Genomic DNA, 18,895 nt, shown 5'->3' with positions numbered 1-18,895 from the left:
TGTGGGAACGACACTTATTCCCACTCTCTTTAGCTTTGCCAAGCTGGTTTCCACCATTCGTACTCTCTCTTTTGACCAGGCATCCCTCTCTAACATGGGGAGCGAAGGAAGCCACGGCACACAGAATGACACCCCTCTTACACCTGGTGCGAAACAACGAAAGAAGGAACAAAAGAAGTTTGCTCTTCAGGCTAAAGTCGATGAGCTGGAGGCTCAGAACAACAAGATAGCGATGAAGAATGAGATCCTCCAAGAGCAGTATGAAAAGGTCTTCGAGATGCTCCACGAGGCTAGATATACTAAAACACACGAGCTCATCACCCCTGTGGAAGTCAACCATCAACTGGGTGCCTCCAACACAGAGGCTCATTTTCCCTCGACATGGGTATTCCTGTTGAGGAGCGAGCTACTCATCGAAATCGCGACCAACATGAGACTTCTCTCAACCCAGCTGCTTCAACCCGAAGCAGAAGGAGTGGAGGAAGACACCTTCTTACAGAAGGAGTGGAAGGATCGAAAGCCGTCTTTCACGACTGTCGAGACTTCCTAAAGCAACGTCGAGACAATCCCATCCATGTAAGCTTGAAGATCAATGACCCAAGGGTTTCTGAAAGACTCGGCCCCCTCCCATGTCCCAGGCCGGCTACCACACGAGTTTTGCAGCTTATCTGGGTTTTTGTTTGCCCGGTGCACCATTCCCACAATGTAGGCACTGTTTGTACAAGTGACAGGTCTGAGGTAGATTACGAGGAGCCGGTGGGGGTAGCAGTGCAGAGATCAGAGACTTGGAGTGTTTAGGTTACCCCTTTATCCTTCATTGTACTATTTCTTTTAGGACTTTCCTTTGAGAACCATGGGCAAGTCTTGGCCTAGCAAGAGTTTTGTGTGTGTGTGTGTGTGTTTTTTTTTTTTTTTTTTTTTGTGAATGTACAAACTTGTATATATTTTATAGGGGGTGAACCCACTATCATATTCATTTTGGGATATTATTTATAGTATTTCATTCTGTATCTTACGTAAGATTTATGTCCCCTAGGTCCCCATGTCAGGTGTCGATCCTCAATGTATGTTGGGATCGGGGTGTGACACAAGGTCCACACCTTAAAAACGCCCACCATTGAATTACCATTTCTCCAATTACTTTTAGTAATTAAATGGTGCTTCCTTCTTTTAACTCTTCCCCATCTAAAATAATCCCAACTCCGTCCTTCGTCAACCTTTTTTCAATTATGAGCAACATTTCATTGAAAGTTTGTTACATAATATTTGAGAAGTTGTAATTGTTTGCTTTTAAAATTTTGTTTCTGGGTTCTTTGTGATAAACCAACACAGACTTCATTGTAATTCCAATCCATTAATTTCATCGGTTACATCTTTCCTTCAACTTTTCCAATGACTCATTCTTAGAGAGTGGCCAATATGTTCACATCCCTGTACACACATGGAACTCTATCAATTTTCACCAAGCTTGAAACACCCATGAATGAATGACGAGTTAGGTGGCGGAGAAAATTTGGTGCCTTGTTAAGACTGAGAGTTGCTGGGAAGGTTGGAACGATTACCTGATCGAGTCTGATATTGATGACTTTTCTTTTCTTAATATTTTCTACAATTTTTTTGTGAAGAAAAATAAGAAACTTAGTTGGGGAAGAACGACTGCTACACGGTGAATGGAAAATCAGAGAAGAAAAAAACGAGGGGAAAGAAAAGAGGAAAAAAACTTGGGTCAATCTAACGGTCTATATTAATTAAGAGAAAATCTAATTATAATGATTTTAAAGATAAATACGTGGTAAAAAATTATACTCAAGCTTATCATTGCTTATCATTTAGAAAATTTTATGTGGTTTGTTGTGCCACTCAACAAATCTCAATCGCATGCTGAACACCATACACTTTCTTATCAACCTTGACATTTAGACACTCCACCCATCCTCATCTTCCTTAGCAATTTAATGGAAGAAAAATCCTTCGGACAATAAACATAATTCCAAGTTTTGGATAGCGACTGATAGTGTTGATTGCCCGCTATCCACGAAGTGTCTTCCATCCTCAAAGTATTACGTTTTGTTTTATGTGATTTACCGCAGTTGTAGAACCAATAATGTCTATGCACTCTGGTGGAGGTTCGATCCTCACCTATCCCTGTACTCTTAACAACTAACAATTTAACTCCTTAACGTTATAGTTTGTCAAAAAAAAAAAAAAAACAGATTCATATTGTTTCTTTTAATTAAAATTCTAAACAATGTTTAGTCGAATAATTAGCTTCGCTTACTAATCAATCTACTTTGTTTGGCAAGTTTTGGTATCCCAAACTCAATGCGAACAGAAAAACTTGGGCGGGGATGACATGCTATACCGCAAGATAAGTCTAAGTGAAATATAATCAAACGCGGGGTGACTCAGTGGTTAGAAACGAATTTTAGGCTTGTATTCTATACAACACGTCTTGAGTTCGATTCCCGGCAATGGTGAATCACGCGACGGTAGATATAGGGGGAGGCTGAAATACCTTTGTGAGTACTCATGGCCCCCATAAAATTGGACTGTCATGGTGAAGTCACCAAATGATCCCTTTTTTAATAAGAAAGTCTAAGTGAAATATAAATTCTAATGAAAACATACAAAGTGCTAACCAATTGAAGCTCACAACAAATGATAGTTCTCTAATTCTTATCACGGCTTATAGCTTAAATAGTATAAATAAGAACCGAAATCAAGCTCTTGGTGTGTAGAAATAAGTTAAGAGTTTGGTAAGTCCAGTGCTCGATTTCCTTCTAGGGCTTCTACTGTAACAAAAAATAGAGGTTAAAAAAATGATAAACAAAAATTGGCATCTATGCTTAAACAAAGAGTGGAAACAAACTTCTATTATTTGGACGGCTTTGATAACCATTTTGTTTTCAGTTTTCAGTTTTTGTTTTCATTTTTTTTTAAACTGAAAACTGAGATTTCTGTTTTTTTTCTTCTTATAATTCTAATTATCTAATTGATTGAAATTGGAATTTTTAGTTATATTTATAAATTGTTTTTTCTTTTGTAGTCTTTTCTCAACATTCATATTGACAACAGTGTATCAAATAAATATAATCCGATTGTGAATAAAAGGATCCATTTATATCTCCATCCCATAGCTTTTATTTCATTCAAATAATGGTTCTTGTATTTTCTGTGATACAAGAAGTCTTTTTTTGATTAAGATTAAACTCAATAAAAATCTAGGGTCATTTTGGTTCCGGTCCCTAGTCAATTCAATTGTTAGATTGAAATCTTATTGTTTTTTATGTTTTGATCAAAGTCCCTTGACTTTGTACACCTCAGCATTTTAGTATTACTATATTCCCATGTCATCTTTTTGATATCTTAAACAAAAAACTGTAATTTAAAATATTGATTGCAGTCCAACATTTAAGGGATTCAAATCCAAGAATTTATGTAATTCAAAATCCTAGTATTATGAGATTCAATCAATCGATCAAGTCTAACAGAAATTTAATAAAATTAAAAAATTTATGGGATCATATATGTACAAATTTCATGAATTATGAGACTTAAAAAAAACAAACAATTTCTACAATAAAAAATCATGCACACTACACATATTTTTGTGAATTTTATTGAGTAGTATTAAGGGAAATAATGTACCCCATGAATTCATACATACAAAAGCAATGTATCCTGAACTTAGACCAAAAATAATGTATGTACCCATAACATAAATAGCATATGGGTACATACGAATTTACAAGAAAACTCATGGGTACATTTAAAAACTCAAAGAAAAGAATGTACATCATACCACATTGTTTTATAGACATGCATATGTGGGAACGTAAAATGCAGCAACCTTAAAAACCATTTTACATAATATTCTCCAAAAACTTTGTACCCATATATTTATGTAAAACAAATTTGAACCAACCAAAACATATTATAGCAATAGATATATTAGAACGAAACATGTAGATTAAAAATGTACCCATGGATATAAGTGTAGCCAACCAGACATTGAATAACCAAGACTAATATATAATAATAAAAGAAAAAGAAAAAAAATATAAAGAACAAAAGAAAATGACTTCAGAATGGTACAATTTTCACATAGCCCGCTCACTCTACAGTCTCTGCATGTTTGAATCAACCAGATTCCTTGAGAAAGCAATGCCTGCATTGCCTTGCCTATGCCACACAAATCTCACAAGCCGATAAAACCATTGATGCTAATTTGTATTTTAATCACAATAGGTTTATTCAACATATATGCATTGGATCAATTCAGGAATGGAGAAAAAATGGAGAAAATTGGGTTTGGGGTGTTGTAGATTCCAGATGTGCATAAGGGAAGAAGAAGAATGGAGGAGTTCAAATGGATTTTCCTTGTTTTAAACTTACTCATATAGTTTATTTTGCCTTAAATGCAGAAAGGGATGAGATTTCGTTTATGATGACGTGTAATATTTTAAATACTAAAATGATGACATGGAATAAGTCAAGGGACCTTGATCTAAAATAGAAAAATAATAAGATTTCAATCAATGTAATATGAAAATAAGGGATGAGAACCTAATTTTTCCAAAAACCTGTATATACTATAGAAATAATTGATGACATAAGAGACAAAGAGCTATTTATAAATATTTTACTTTATCCCTATTTTTATTTGAGAATTTTTTGTTTTTTCATTGGATCTGTTCATTTTTACTACGTTTAGAATCTAATCAACTAGAATTTTAATTTTTTTTGCTATTTTAATGTTTTGATTGGTTTGGATTGCATTGTGCAATTCAATCTTTTTTTATTATTGAGATTCCAGTTTGTTTGGTAACTACTTTTAATCTACTTCCTTTGAGCTTTCACATTTTAGTTCTCAGTCTTCATAATTTTTTTAAACTAAAAGTATTTACCAAACAAGATTTTAGTTTTTAGTTTTCAAAAAAGTGAAAAATAAAAATTAAAAGCTGAAAACGAAATGGTTATCAAACGGCCTCTTATTCAATATAAATATTACTATATCTATACGTCTACATATCTGCATATACATTTTACTCTAATTCAGCAATAGCTTCTAGCTCTAGGCGTCTTGCATTCCTAGTTGTAGAACCAGTAGGCACAAAGGGATTAGGCGGCATACTCAAGCTTTCTCCTCCTCCTTCTAACATCTGAACCGCTATTTTCATGGAAGGACGATCCGACGGGTGCCATTGGATACACCATAGCCCTATAATTGCAAGTTTCTTTGGAATTTTACCATCTCCTTCTTCCCCAATGTGGATTCGTAGGTCATCCCCTTCCTCTAGAAGATTATAAATCCACTGTGGATAGTAAATTTCATTTGTAGTGTTATCCGTGATTGAACCAATATTCTTCCTTCCTCCTACCATCTCAAGCAGCAGCATTCCAAAGCTATAGACATCTGCCTTGTAAGACACATTTCCGAAATTCCTGGAGAACACTTCAGGTGCAATGTAGCCCATGGTCCCCCTAGCTGTAGTCATGGACACCAAGCTTTGATCCTTGGAACATAACTTGGCCATACCAAAATCAGAAATTTTTGGAGTGAAGTTTTGGTCTAGCAAAACATTATGGGGTTTGATGTCGAAATGCAGGATTCGTAGATCGCATCCCTGGTGAAGATATTCAATTCCTTTGGCTATGCCTAGGGCAATATCTTGCAGTTTATCCCAACCAAGAAATGAATTCTTACTATCTGCAGATGAAATGAAATCCTGCAGGGAACCATTGGGGAAGAACTCGTAAACAAGAGCTCGTACAAATCCATCAGCACAAAATCCAACCAAGCGAGCCACGTTTAAATGGTGGATATGACCCATCGTTCGCACTTCATTTACGAACTCTTCCCCATCTCCCTTGGAACTGTTGAGGACTTTGACAGCAATAAAAAATTCAGAAGAGAGCATTCCTTTGAAGACAGTTCCATAGGCTCCTTGGCCCAACTTGTCCTTGAATTGATTTGTAATCCTCTTAATATCTGCGTACGAATACCTGCTTGGTTTGAGTGCTTTGTAGTCCTCCAAGAATCTTTCAATTCTTAATCGACTCTCTTTCTCCTTTCTATCAGCGCTATATACCCGATATGCTGCAATCGTCAGTAGAACAAGAAGCAAAGCACACAGGATTCCACCTGTAACCACTTTTTTCCATGTGTTGCCTGTAGAAGATCATTGCGAATTTAAACGAGACTGTCAGGTAATATTCCTAGTAAAAATGGATTGGACAACATCCTTCAAATAATAATTACTAAGACATAAATGTAAAGATGTTTAAAACTAGCAATGAATACATATGTTATCCTTACTTGGTTTCCTCCAGGGAAGACATTTAATTTCATTGTTCTGCCATCCACACTTCTTTCCCTCTCCACATTTTCTGCAATTTGGTATAGACCATTTGAAACGAAAAACATAATATTCATAGGCTATTGGAACTGATAAAACATCATACATTTTTGTACAGGATTGTAGATTCTGGAAGAGAGTTCCAAAATCATAGTAAGAACGAATGGCATAAGTTTTCTTGCCAGGGTCGCCGAGGCAGGGGACTTGATACGTATCTCGTCTTGCAACAGAAGTAGGACAACTGAATAAGGTAAGGGTACTCATGTAGTCATCGACTGACACGTTGAAGGGAGAGGGTGGCATGTTTGGGATTTCAACATGCTTTAGCAGCAGGCAGTTACTTGGGGAATAGACTTGGATTTCCTGACGCTTGTAATCAATGTGTTTGACAAATAATTTTATTAGTATTTGCTGCCCATATCTCCCATTGCATTCAAGCCCAGAATTTCCACAATGATGTGTGCGCCTGATGTTCAATGGGAAATGGATAGCCGGGCGTTGATCATTGCTACAGTTGGATTTCGCGCACACATATTGGCTTGCTTCAACTAGTTTGAAGAAAACCAGTATCAATATGCAGAAGGAAGAGATGATCAATTTCTGCATTTCTGAGATAATAATAATAAAAATAATGCACATGGATTTTTCTTTTCAATAATTGAGCAGAGATGTATACGTAGTAATTATACACTGTCCTCCGTTAATGAAAAAGAGATAGAGAGAGAATTATGGTTACACAATTCTGTCTTTATCGTTGACTGACTGTGTCAAACACCATTGACCGACTTTTCTCTAGGATAGAAGTCCTTACTGCAACTTCACGGAAGGTGATTTAACCCCACCTATATTATAATACTACTTGGTGTTTTTGTCTCTCTTCTAGGATAGAAGTCCTTACTCTATCTGCAACTTCACGTAAGGTGATTTAACCCCACCTATATTATAATCCTACTTGGTGTTTTTGTCTCTCTTCTAGGATAGAAGTCCTTACTGCAACTTCACGTAAGGTGATTTAACCCCACCTATATTATAATACTACTTGGTGTTCTTGTCTCTCTTCTAGGATAGAAGTCCTTAATGCAGCTTCGCGGAAGGTGATTTAACCCCACCTATATTATAATACTACTTGGTGTTTTTGTCTCTCTTCTAGGATAGAAGTCCTTACTCTATCTGCAACTTCACGGAAGGTGATTTAACCCCACCTATATTATAATACTACTTGGTGTTTTTGTCTCTCTTCTAGGATAGAAGTCCTTACTCTATCTGCAACTTCACGGAAGGTGATTTAACCCCACCTATATTATAATACTACTTGGTGTTTTTGTCTCTCTTCTAGGATAGAAGTCCTTAGAACAGTAATTGCCTATTGCCGTGACAAAGGCCTTCTAGTGCAACTTCATATTCAATCCCCTCCAATGAACAATAATTACCTTTAATGAATAATAATTGTCTTCTGCATCTCCACCCGTAATTGAATAGTCATGTCAATAAGCAATAAAATATTAGTATTTTTTATTTTATAAAATAATACAAAATAATTCTATTTGTAATTTCGGATAAGATTTTTAATCGTTCTCGTTGCACCACGTGTCATTATCCAAAAAGATAATTTTTGGTCTCAGGCTCTCAGGCCACCGATTCGAGTCAGGCCTCTCACTCGGCCCCCCTCAGCCCAATCACCCGCATGGACTGGAGCAAGGAGCTGGGGCTATTGGGTAGGAAATCTCACCGGTACATCAAGTTGGAGCTCCCGCTGGAGCTGCTCTTACTACAACTTCACGAAAGGTGATTTAACCCCACCTATATTATAATACTACTTGGTGTTTTCTCTCTCTTCTCTCTCGCTTGGTTCTCTCTCTCTCCCTCCCATGGTAATTAGTGGAAGTAGGTTCTTCACCTTAATTTTAGCCTTCCTACTTTGCTTTTGAAGTTTGGTATTGATCTGCTTTAAAATAATAATAAAATTTGGTGAGAATAATCAGTTGTGAAAAGATTGTCTTCCTTGATCCCAATTGAAAGTTCTATGACAAGGAAACTTTTTGTTTGGATGAGAAAATTTAAGATTACTAATTTTAAAATAACAGAAATTGAAATAACGAAATTTTATTTTCTAGAATTTATAAAATTTCTTGTTTGGTTAACCTAAAAGATGAATGAAATTTGAATACATGTTTGTTATTTTTAAATTCTCACTTACTGAAATTTAGAAATGACACCTATTTACATAAAATTTAAACATGAGAATTGAAGGTCCCAAATTCCAAGTTTTTTCTCACGCGGAAAGTTTAAATTTCTATGTTTATGAATCTAAACAAAGGAATTGATTGTATCAATTTATAAATTTTATCTTTTGTCAAATTCTAAGTTTATTTTCCTTATCCAAACATATTGTTACCATACCAATGCATGACCATGACAATAACATATCCAGTTAGGGTCTAGGATATTTCTCTTTACTTGTGAGTGCAAAATAGAGAACAATATGGCATTAGTATCATGAGAAAGTAATTAACACCAAAATCATCATGTTTAGTCTTGGCTATTGTTAACCTTCAAAAGGACAACATCCATGACAAAGAACTAACACCAAAATCCATAAAATAAAATAAAAAAAATAAATGTTACAAATCCAACCAATACACAATTCAATTGGAAGGAAAAACGCACAACAAACAAATGACTATCAGAAAATAAAAATAACTAGCAAAATTCACAACAGCCATAAAGAGTCTACCTGAAAAGCTAAAATAATACAAGAAAGAAGAGAGTAGAGGCGTTGACCTAGAACAAAGCAAGAAGATGATGCACGAGCCGAAAATCCCGTCGAAGATTTGGAGAGTTAACAGAGTGAACAATGTAGCCCTAAACCCTTATTAGGTTTTATCACGAAATTTGGCACCCTAATCGTAAAGTTTGGTTGTCGCAAGATTTCCCTGCAATATATTTGTGATTCTCATCGTAGTTAGAATTGTGAAATTACACTTATTTAGACGAAATTAAAATTGGGAATCTTCATCCCAAATTTCTAACTTTTTCCTGTACAATTTGCCTTTGCTCTCGCTACATGTTGCCGAACAAGAGAAAATTGCTTTCACATCCCTAGATTTTCGAGTTTAAATGAAATTCCGAGTTTTTTTTTTACCGTAACCAAAAAGATAAGTTGCAAATTCTAAAGGGATTTTGGCATATTGATGAAAAAATGGATCACAAAAAGTTATATATAAGAGATTAGAACGGCACCACATGAGCATTCCAAAGAGCACTCGAGAGGGATTTGCAAATGACTACTTAAAAGGAGTTAATATTATGTACATTGGTGTGTATGTATCTAGAAATATGCATATACATTTTACATAATGACTATAAGATTAAAAAGGAAATTAGCTTAAGATTTTATCCCACTGCATATGAAGTTCCTAAGTCTTTCCCTTGGGTCTACTTGGATAAATTTTGTCACGACACTGTTCATCTTCTCTAGTTATCAAAAATCGTACCGCATGTCTTAGTTCACCAGTCAGTTACATTTACTAGTAACAACTTGTTTTCCGGTAATATCATGTTAGAAGGCCAAAGGAGAAGCAACTTGTTCTGTTGTTCACTAACTCACATCAACAACAATATTCATCTTCATCTTCATTTCTCAACAAACTCACATCAATTGGAAGCCCTTCCACTTAGAAACTTAGACTTCTTTCTTTGTCATATATAGTTATGTAGAAATTTCATATCATATTCCAATTAGAAACTTGCATTCTCGTTACCCCTCAAGACTTGAGATTGTAAATACAATACTATGACTTTTCTTCTAATCAAGTATTGTTTCAAGGACTACCACTTTGAAAATGAGGCTTTCTTGCTTTTTTCTAAAGGAAACTAACGAAAAGTTAAAACAAAAACTTTAGTTTTAATGAAAAATGATAAATAAAGATGTAGTGAATAGTAGTTAGGAAAGGTAAAAATGTGGTTTTTCGTAAAGAGTAAACAGTACCGGAAATGTTTCGTTAAAACTTTTTTTTTCTAAATCACTATAACTTTTTTTTAGCTTCTAATGAATGTCTCGTCTCCCTTCAAGGTTATTTTTTTCCTATTCACAATGCGCATCAATCAACATCCACATCCTCTTCAATAAATAGTTGATTTTTTCAAGGAAAAATACTCTTTCTCTCTCCTTATGTAAAGTCATATTTATTTTTGTCTTTTAATAAACATGACTGCATAAAAGGAAGAAAAATGGCATGTCAAACTCACAATCCCTTTGCAGATCATTGAAATTTCATTCGTTCAACTTTTGTGCCCCATGCTCATTTTCCATGGAAATTTAATAAAAGAAGAATAATCATTCGGACAATCGTTGCAATACTCACATAATTCCAAAATTTTGGATAAAAACTTATATGAGAGTTTTCATTCTTGGACTGTTGAGTACCCAACATCCACGTCCACTTCAATGATTCAATCTCTCAGTATTAAATTTTGTTTTGCTTTGTTCAAGATTCATTGTTTCATCTAATTAAAATTAAAATTTGGCCGAGTGTGAAAAGATTCAATCTCTCACTATTACGAACTCTTACCCATCTCCCTTGGAACTGTTGAGGACTTTTGGCAGCAATAAGGATTTGGTCTTATGAATTGACGTACCTTCATCCATACGAAGAGTACGCAAACTTTTCTTCAAATACAACCATTTAGCAAGGGATTTGGTCATATACAAACTCTCCAATTTTAGCCACAACTTCGGTGCAGATTTGATGCTACCAACTTGACGCAAGACTTCATTCGATAAAGTTAGCAGGATTGTTCCAAGTGCCCGCTCCATAACATCTTTTTTTTTCTTCATCAGTCCACGAATTCAGGAAAGCCTTCACACCCTTTAGCGTTTTTAAAAGCTCTTGTTGAATTAACAAAGTACGCATCTTCAATTGCCAAATACCAAAGTCATTGCCATCGAACTTTTCAATATCAACTTTCACCGACGACACAGAAGGCTTCATAGTGATTGCCAAGCAAAGCCCAAGCCGAAAGCCGGGCTCTGATACCACTTGTTGTACTTTTATGAGCAAAGGAAAGCGAATTCTAACAAAGTACCGATATCAACGTCGTAGGTGAAAACTAAAACAAACAATCTCAAACTAACACAAGAGATTTATGTGGTTCGGTGTAAAATCTAAGTCCACGAGCGAAGCATGACAAGAAATTTCACTAAACAAACGGAGATTACAAAATAGTGTTCAGACTCTCACAATCCAAATCCCACAAATTACAAACCCTAAACCAAACGAGTAGAGAACCCAAAACTAACGGAGAAGATTCTCCCAAATTGCTCTCTAACTCACAAACTCACAAATTGACTCTCACCAAATTGCCACACGAATGAGCCACACAAAATACACTAACCCTGAGGTCCTATTTATAGTGCATAAGACTTAGGTTACAATAAGAATCTTAATAGGAAGTAAATCCAAATCCTAATCAAATAGGTAATTAACAAAATCTCTCCACCACGGAAACCAACTAAGAGGTCAAAATCCAAACCCAAATACGACACCAAAACCAAATAGGTAACACAATTTTTTTTGCATCATCCTAATTTTGAGTCGTAAAACCCAACAGGTGGTCAACTGAGAATTTGAATGGATTGGAAGCCTCTTCACCGCAAAGTCTTTCACTAGCAGGGGCTGCTAGTAGAGCCTCGTGTTCTACTCCGTCGTTGGATGCTTTGAAGTATAAAGTATCGTGGGCTTGGTTAACGTAGTTAAGAGCCGCATGGCAAGATTAGCACGGCTATGAGCTGTGGTGCAAAATTGGCATAATTGTGAGCCATGGTGACAAATCAAGGGTGGCTGAGTGTTGTGGAGCAGGTAGGCAAGGCTTTGAGCGTGGAGCTGGGGTGAGCTTGTGTGCATCAGGAGGAATTGGACCATTAGGTCTGCGGTGCTCGATTACTGGTGATGTGCTGCTCAAGTATTGAATCGTGTGGAGTGATGAAAATAAGATTTGGCCCTGGTTCTTGGTGGTTGGGCTGGTGTGCCATTCTGGTACCCATTTGCCCTCGACACGCCATTAGGCTGAGTTGATGCATATGTTAAAATAGATGTAATCTTTGTATCCGCCAGTGTATGTAGGATGGTTCTGTCTGCTCAATCTTGTCAATAAAAGGTGACCCATTTATGTTGGTCGTGTATCGTTTAAGCGCCTTGTCAGTAGCTTCGTTGCGTTGGAAATCGCACAATTGTTCGGTCATGAGCCTCTCAACTTCTTTCTAAATTTACCTCTATTGGGGCAGCAGAGCTTCTGGCTGCCCCCAGTCGTAACCTGTTAGTCTAGGTTGCTTATCGTTGTGCTCATCTAGTCTATGTCGTGGCTACATTGCATATGATACGTTCTTGGCAGGCGAACTGGTTACTTACAGGTGGCCGATTGAATTTGAGCCAGATTAATTGACTGCTTATCTTCGTCTTCTGTGCTGCTTACTCCAATATGAGGTGGAAAATGCTTTTTGCGGGCCTAGCCGCGAATGAACACTTCGTCTAGCAGGTTGTCCATGTTAATTATAAGAGTATGGTCCCAACCGTGAATGTATGCTCGTCCATAGGCCTAACCATGAGTGCACGCTCATTCGCGCGCTAAGACGAGAGTATACGCTTTCTTGAGGACCTAGACGGGAGTGTACACTGCCAGAACGCTCGGTTCGTGGCTAGTCGAGCGGCTGCTTGTTGGGACGCTGCTGGAGAGAATCGTCATCTGTACTTGTCTTACTTCGGGACACATCGTCTGGGGCACACTGCATCTATGTGCGTTGCAAGAGCTGATTCACTAAGGTCGTCTACTGCGCAAAAGCGCATGTCAACTCTATGACTTGTCGAGACAAGTGTTGTTCGCCATTTGGGATGGAAGATCTTAAATGGTATGCGTCTCCTTGAGTAATGGAAGTGCAATGGACTCCAAGTGCGAGATTTGAGTTGAGATATGTCAAATCTGTAGAAAATCGGGGTGAAAATACCCCCGATTCAATCGTCAGTCCAGAAATCTGAAGATGGGATGATTAAACTGGCCTTCGACTAGTCGGGATCACTAGGTGGACCTTGCGAGCAAGTTGGGCCGCGGAAGTGGGCCAAGTCATGTGCGGGGTGTGTAACTTTATTCGTACTTCAACGCCTTGCGGTTGACAACCTTCAATGCTACTTACTCAACTTAGGGTTAGTTTGAATAGTGGGTGTGGTGCGATTTAGCCTGCTTAGCATTAGGCCAAGGGTGCATTGGCCCCGCCAGTGTTGTGCTGCTCCATTTGCCGCAACCGCAACTGTTTGGGCCTTGCTTTAGGCCTCAGCTGCTATGGCAACGTCGTGGGCCTACTAGATCTAGGTTACCTAGCGCTGGGTTGACTGCCTTGTGACACGGGCCTGGGCTCATTACTGCAAGATGGCATTTATTGTTGCTTCGTGGCTTTGCTGCCATGAAGCTGTCCCACTCCCCACTGCAACATGGGTTGCCTTGGCTATGGTGGTGGTGGTACTCCGTGGTGGCCAAGTTACTCATTTTGCCACCACGTTGAGCTTCGTGGATCGTCGTGGTGGGGCTACATCGCAATTTCCATCATTTTATCTGGATCTTTGAACGTAGGAAGTTTCGTTCGTCGTGGTTTCTAAATTTCTAGCCATTGTATTTCTCTCATACGTCTATTCAAAGATTTAAAAAATTTTAGGAATAAGAACGTATGAAAAATTTACTTATGAATGAGAAATGTGAAACTTTGAATGTGAGTCTTCTTCGAGCTTATGAATCAAACTCTCAATGAAAACACCAATTTGTGGATGCAAATTTTCACCATCTTCGTCTTTGACAAAAATGCACCTGCAAAATAATAATACCTAAGACTAAGGCCAAAAGCCTTATGCGCCCATGATGAATGGGAGGGGGGATTTGGCCTAAGAATCTCCAATGCCAAAGTTAGAATTCTGAAAGAATGTGTTTAGGAGTTTGTGGGTAGCAAATGGCTTCCTTATTAGTGGAATAATAGGGCTATTTATAGGGAGTGGCCGACCCATAGGGTGAGGAGTGACCGGCCCATAATGTGAGGAGTGGCCGGCCATACATGGTGGTAATTGAAGAATAATTACAAGATATTTTGTGAAATAATATCTTGCAATTAACATGACAATGATCCCTAAATTAAATAGGAAGTTTTGGGAGTTACCTTTTGAATAAAATAAAAAAGGGATTGATGAGGAGTGATGAGAGGGATTTGAATAAATACCATATTGATCACCTTTGACTCTTCCATGATTGAGCCGTTATTGTCCGTTGCATGCACGTGGGAATCCTGATGTGCTTCGAGGATAATTTTGTCATTCTTGTCCAAAAATCCGTGTGTCACCTCCACGATTTTTGAGATTATTTTTTGCTCCACAACATCTATAACAAGGAACTAACACCAAAATCCATAAAAATAAAAATAAAAATCCAAAAAAAAAGTTACTGATCCAACCAATACACATCTCAATTGGAAGAAAAAAAAAACAAAACAAACATATGACCATCAGAAAATAAAAATAACTAGCAAAATTCACAATTGGCCTAAAGAGTATACCCTCAAAGCTAAAATAATTCAAGAAAGAAAAGAGTAGGCTTTGACCTAGAACAAAGCAAAAGATGATGCACGAGTTGAAAATCCCGTCGAAGATTGGAGAGTTAACAAAGTGAACGATGCAGTCCTAAACCCTTATTACGTTTTATCATGAAATTTGGCCCTCTAATCGTAAAGTTTGGTGGTCGCAAGATTTCCCCGCAATGCATTTGTTCTCAACGTTGTTGGAATTGTGAAATTACACTTATTTTGACGAAATTAAAATTGGATCTTCATCCCCAATTTCCACTTTTTTCCTGTACAATTTGCCTTTGCTATCGCTACAAGTTGCCGAACAAGGGAAAATTGCTTTCCCAATTCTAGATTTTTGAGTTTAAATGAAATTCCGAGTTTTTTTTTTTACCATAACCAAATGGATAAATTGCAAATTCTAAAGGGATTTTGGCATAGTGATGAAAAAATGGATCACAAAAAATTATACACATAAGATATTAGATACGCACTACATGAGCATTACAACAAGCATGCAAGAGAGATTTGCGTTTCTGCGAATGGGTATTTGAAAGGAGTTAATAGTAAGTACATTGGTGTGTCAGCATCTAGAAATATACATATACATTTTACTTAATGACTATAAAATAGGTAAGGAAATTAGCTTAAGATTTTATCCCACTGCATATGAAGTTCCTAAGTCTTTCCTTTGGGTCTACTTGGATAAATTTTGTCATGACACTGTCCATCTTTTCTCGTTATCAAAAATCGTACCGCGCACGTCTAAGTCCACCAATCAGATACATTTATTAGCAACAACTTGTTTTCCGTGATATCATGTTAGAAGGCCAAAGGAGAAGCAACTTGTTCTGTTGTTCACTAACATCAACAACAATATTCATCTTCATCTACATTTCTCAACAAACTCACATCAATTGGAAGCCCTACCACTTAGAAACTTAGACTTCTTTCTTTGTCATATATAGTTATCTAGAAATTTCATATCATATTCCAATTGGAAAATTTGCACTCTCGTTCCCCATAAAGACTTGAAATTGTAAATACAATACTATGAGTTTTCTTCTAATTAAGTATTGTGCAATGACCACCACTTTGAAAATGTGGCTTTCTTGCTTTTTTCTAAATCACTTTTAACTTCTTTTTTCTAGCTTCTAATGAATGTCTCATCTCCTTATCAACATCCCTCTTCAATAAATGGTTGATTTTTTCAAAGAAAACTATTCTTTCTCTCTCCTTATGTAAAGTCATATTTATTTTTGTCTTTTAATAAACATGATTGCATTAAAGGAAGAAAAATGACGTGTCAAACTCACAACCCTTTTCAAATCGTTGAAATTTCATTCGTTCAATTTTTATGCCCCCATGCTCATTTTTCATGGAAATTTAATAAAAGAAGAATAATCCTTTGGACAATCGTTGCAACACACATAATTCCAAAATTTTGGATAGAAACTGATATGAGAATTTTCATTCTTGGACTATTGAGTACCCAACATCCACGTCCACTTCAATGACTGAATCTCTCAATATTACGTTTTGTTTTGCTTTGTTCAAGATTCATTGTTTCATTTAATTAAAATTCAAAGAAAATTTGGCCGAGTGTGAAAAGATTCAGTCTCTCAACTCAATATTATGAAAAGTTTAGGTTTTTAGTATTTTTGAATTTTAAATTTTAAAATTTTTGAATTTTTGAATTTTTGAATTTTTTTTAATGTCCACATGCATGCCGCATCGTGGGTCAGCGAAGGTTATCACAAAAAATCTAACGGATGTATAAAAGTGTCCCATAATTCACAGAAAATCTAACGGATGTATAAAAGTGTCCCACAATTCTCACCTTAGGTATGACACTGGATGAGAAAAATTCAATGTATGAAATGTTGAAAAGCAAGAAACTTCAAAGTAGTAAACTTAATCCTGGTTTTTGTTTAGCTTAACTTTTAATAAAAAAAATAGGTATGAAAAAAGATTGGAACATTTTAAGTGTTTGATAAACATTTCAAATCAGTTTTTTTTCTTTCAAAATTATGGGTTAAAAAAATACTGAAAACCCAAAGCTGGAAAAAGCAGCTTATTTCGAAGAAACACGGATAAACAGTAACCAATAAATGAACTTTCCAATTTTCCAATCCTGCCCTTCTTTCTCTCTGTCGTCAGGCTCACCACTCTCTCGCATAAACAGGTCTCAGAGCAGATATGAAAGAAGGCCTCTTTCCCCCAGCAGATTTCGAAGGGGAATGGGATCGTCTTCATTGACAATTAATTTCGCGTGGTGATTGATGTTGGAAGAAATCTGCGACAGCTATTCGTTAAAGGGTTTGCTATTGTCGGAACCTTGGATGAAATGGCAGAGTCTGTGATGGTTTTTCCGTTAGATTTTGCAGTAGCCGCCATGGCTGAGCTTGCAACAGGTTATCACGCCTCAATAGTGTTTGAAAAATCAAAGCAAAATTAGTAAATTAGTGTTGATTTTACACTGTAAACAAAAACCCAGAAGAGAATTGATAAAAAAAAAAAACCCAAAAAGAGGAAGAGAGAAAAATATTACATCTTTGAAGTGGGTTTTTAGTTTTTGGAATTGTGAGGTTCTTGAAATGATATAATCAGCCATTTTTTGAAATTATTGGATTCTGGGGTGGGTTTAGGAGAGGGTTTGATTTTGGACTGGGATTAAATGGGTGGGTGGCTGCATCTGTTCGAGTGGTGAGATGGGGTGGCTCTCGTGTTTTGGGTTGATTGAATGAATAATGGCAGTGGCTTGGGTAAGAGAGAGAGAGAGAGAGAGAGAGAGAGAGAGAGAGAGAGAGAGAGGTAAGTGAGTGGGTGAAAAATGGCGGTTTGGGAAGCTGAGAGTGGGTTGTCGGGATGACATGTAGTAGTGGCTGGGTTCAAGTTGGTCGGAGAAGATGGAGGTGGTGGGTTCTTCGGTTTAATCGCACATCCATTGTGGATGCAAATTTTCTCCTCTTCGATCTTGGACGATTTTGCACCTACAAAACAACTAGCACCTTAGGTTAAGGCCAAGAGCCTCACGCGTCCACGATGAATGGGGGGCTTTGGCTGAAGAACCTCCGATGCCAAAGTTAGAATTTTAGAGAGAAATAGTGTTTAGAGTATTTGTGATTTTTTGTGAGAGAGTTGGAATGAATTTTTGGTGAGAATATGTGTTTAGTTATAGAGTTAGGGTTTGCCCTATTTTGAATAATAGTAGCCAGCCATAGGGTTTTTGTGGGGGTTAATTTCATGTTTAATTTGCCAATTTATTGGCTAATTAAATATGAAAATAATAAATGGGTGGTTATAAAAATGAATGATTATTTTAATAAGGAAAATGGGAAAGATGAGGATGTGAATAGTGGGGGCCGGTTTTGGGCTATTAATTGGGTGATTTTAGGAGATATGGTAGGTTTATATTATTTAGCTAATTGATTAGCTAAATAATGAAATAGAAAATACTAGGTTTTGGGAAATACCTTATAGAAAGGATTTGATGAGAGAGGTTTTTAATTGTTACCTTTTTTGGGCACTTTTGACTTGATTGAAAGATGATTGCCCACTGCTCGCGCGTAGGAATCCTTGTATGCTTCGAGGGTATTTTTGTCCTCTTTTGTCCAAAAGTCCACGTGTCGCCTAGCGAATATTTTTGGCTCCACAAATGCCCCCACACCTGTTGGGCTGCTTGCAGAAAAGGGCAACAGGTGTAGAGATTTTCTCGCTTTAGGCAACTCTAAATTGATTCCTATTTTGTTGTTGATTCTCTCTTTAAATGGAAATTAGATCCTTCTAGGAAAGGGAAATAAATTTCTCTCAAAGCCTATTTAAGTCCACCTTAAGTGGGTTATTAAATCAACTTTGGAGAGCGATTTATTCTACCCAACAAGAGAGAGAAAGTTAGAGGATATTTGTTCCCTCTCCTCTAGCAATCTTCTACGTCTTGCCT

General features: G+C 36.9%; 1 protein-coding gene and 1 long non-coding RNA gene across 2 annotated transcripts in view; one reads left to right on the top strand and one right to left on the bottom strand.

Moving 5' to 3' along the window:
* Positions 1-18,895, top strand: part of LOC114821627 (uncharacterized) — an 81,576-nt gene that overhangs the window by 19,182 nt on the left and 43,499 nt on the right. The window lies entirely within an intron of this gene.
* On the bottom strand, positions 4,974-7,064 carry LOC103414731 (rust resistance kinase Lr10-like). Its single transcript, XM_029094343.2, has 2 exons — positions 6,320-7,064; positions 4,974-6,172 (listed from the first exon to the last, which is right to left on the bottom strand). The coding sequence occupies exons 1-2, from the start codon at positions 6,996-6,998 to the stop codon at positions 5,046-5,048; spliced, it is 1,806 nt and encodes a 601-aa protein (XP_028950176.1). The 5' UTR covers positions 6,999-7,064; the 3' UTR covers positions 4,974-5,045.

Source organism: Malus domestica, chromosome 02 (assembly GCF_042453785.1).
Source record: "Malus domestica chromosome 02, GDT2T_hap1".
Classification (NCBI taxonomy): Eukaryota; Viridiplantae; Streptophyta; class Magnoliopsida; order Rosales; family Rosaceae; genus Malus; species Malus domestica.
This window is presented reverse-complemented; position numbering and strand designations above follow the sequence as displayed.

Excerpts from the sequence above, each read along its gene's own strand:
- LOC103414731 (XM_029094343.2), bottom strand. The coding sequence starts at position 6,998 with ATGTGCATTATTTTTATTATTATTATCTCAGAAATGCAGAAATTGATC. Across the intron at positions 6,173-6,319 it reads TCTTCCCTGGAGGAAACCAA|GCAACACATGGAAAAAAGTG; the intron begins GTAAGGATAACA and ends GATCTTCTACAG.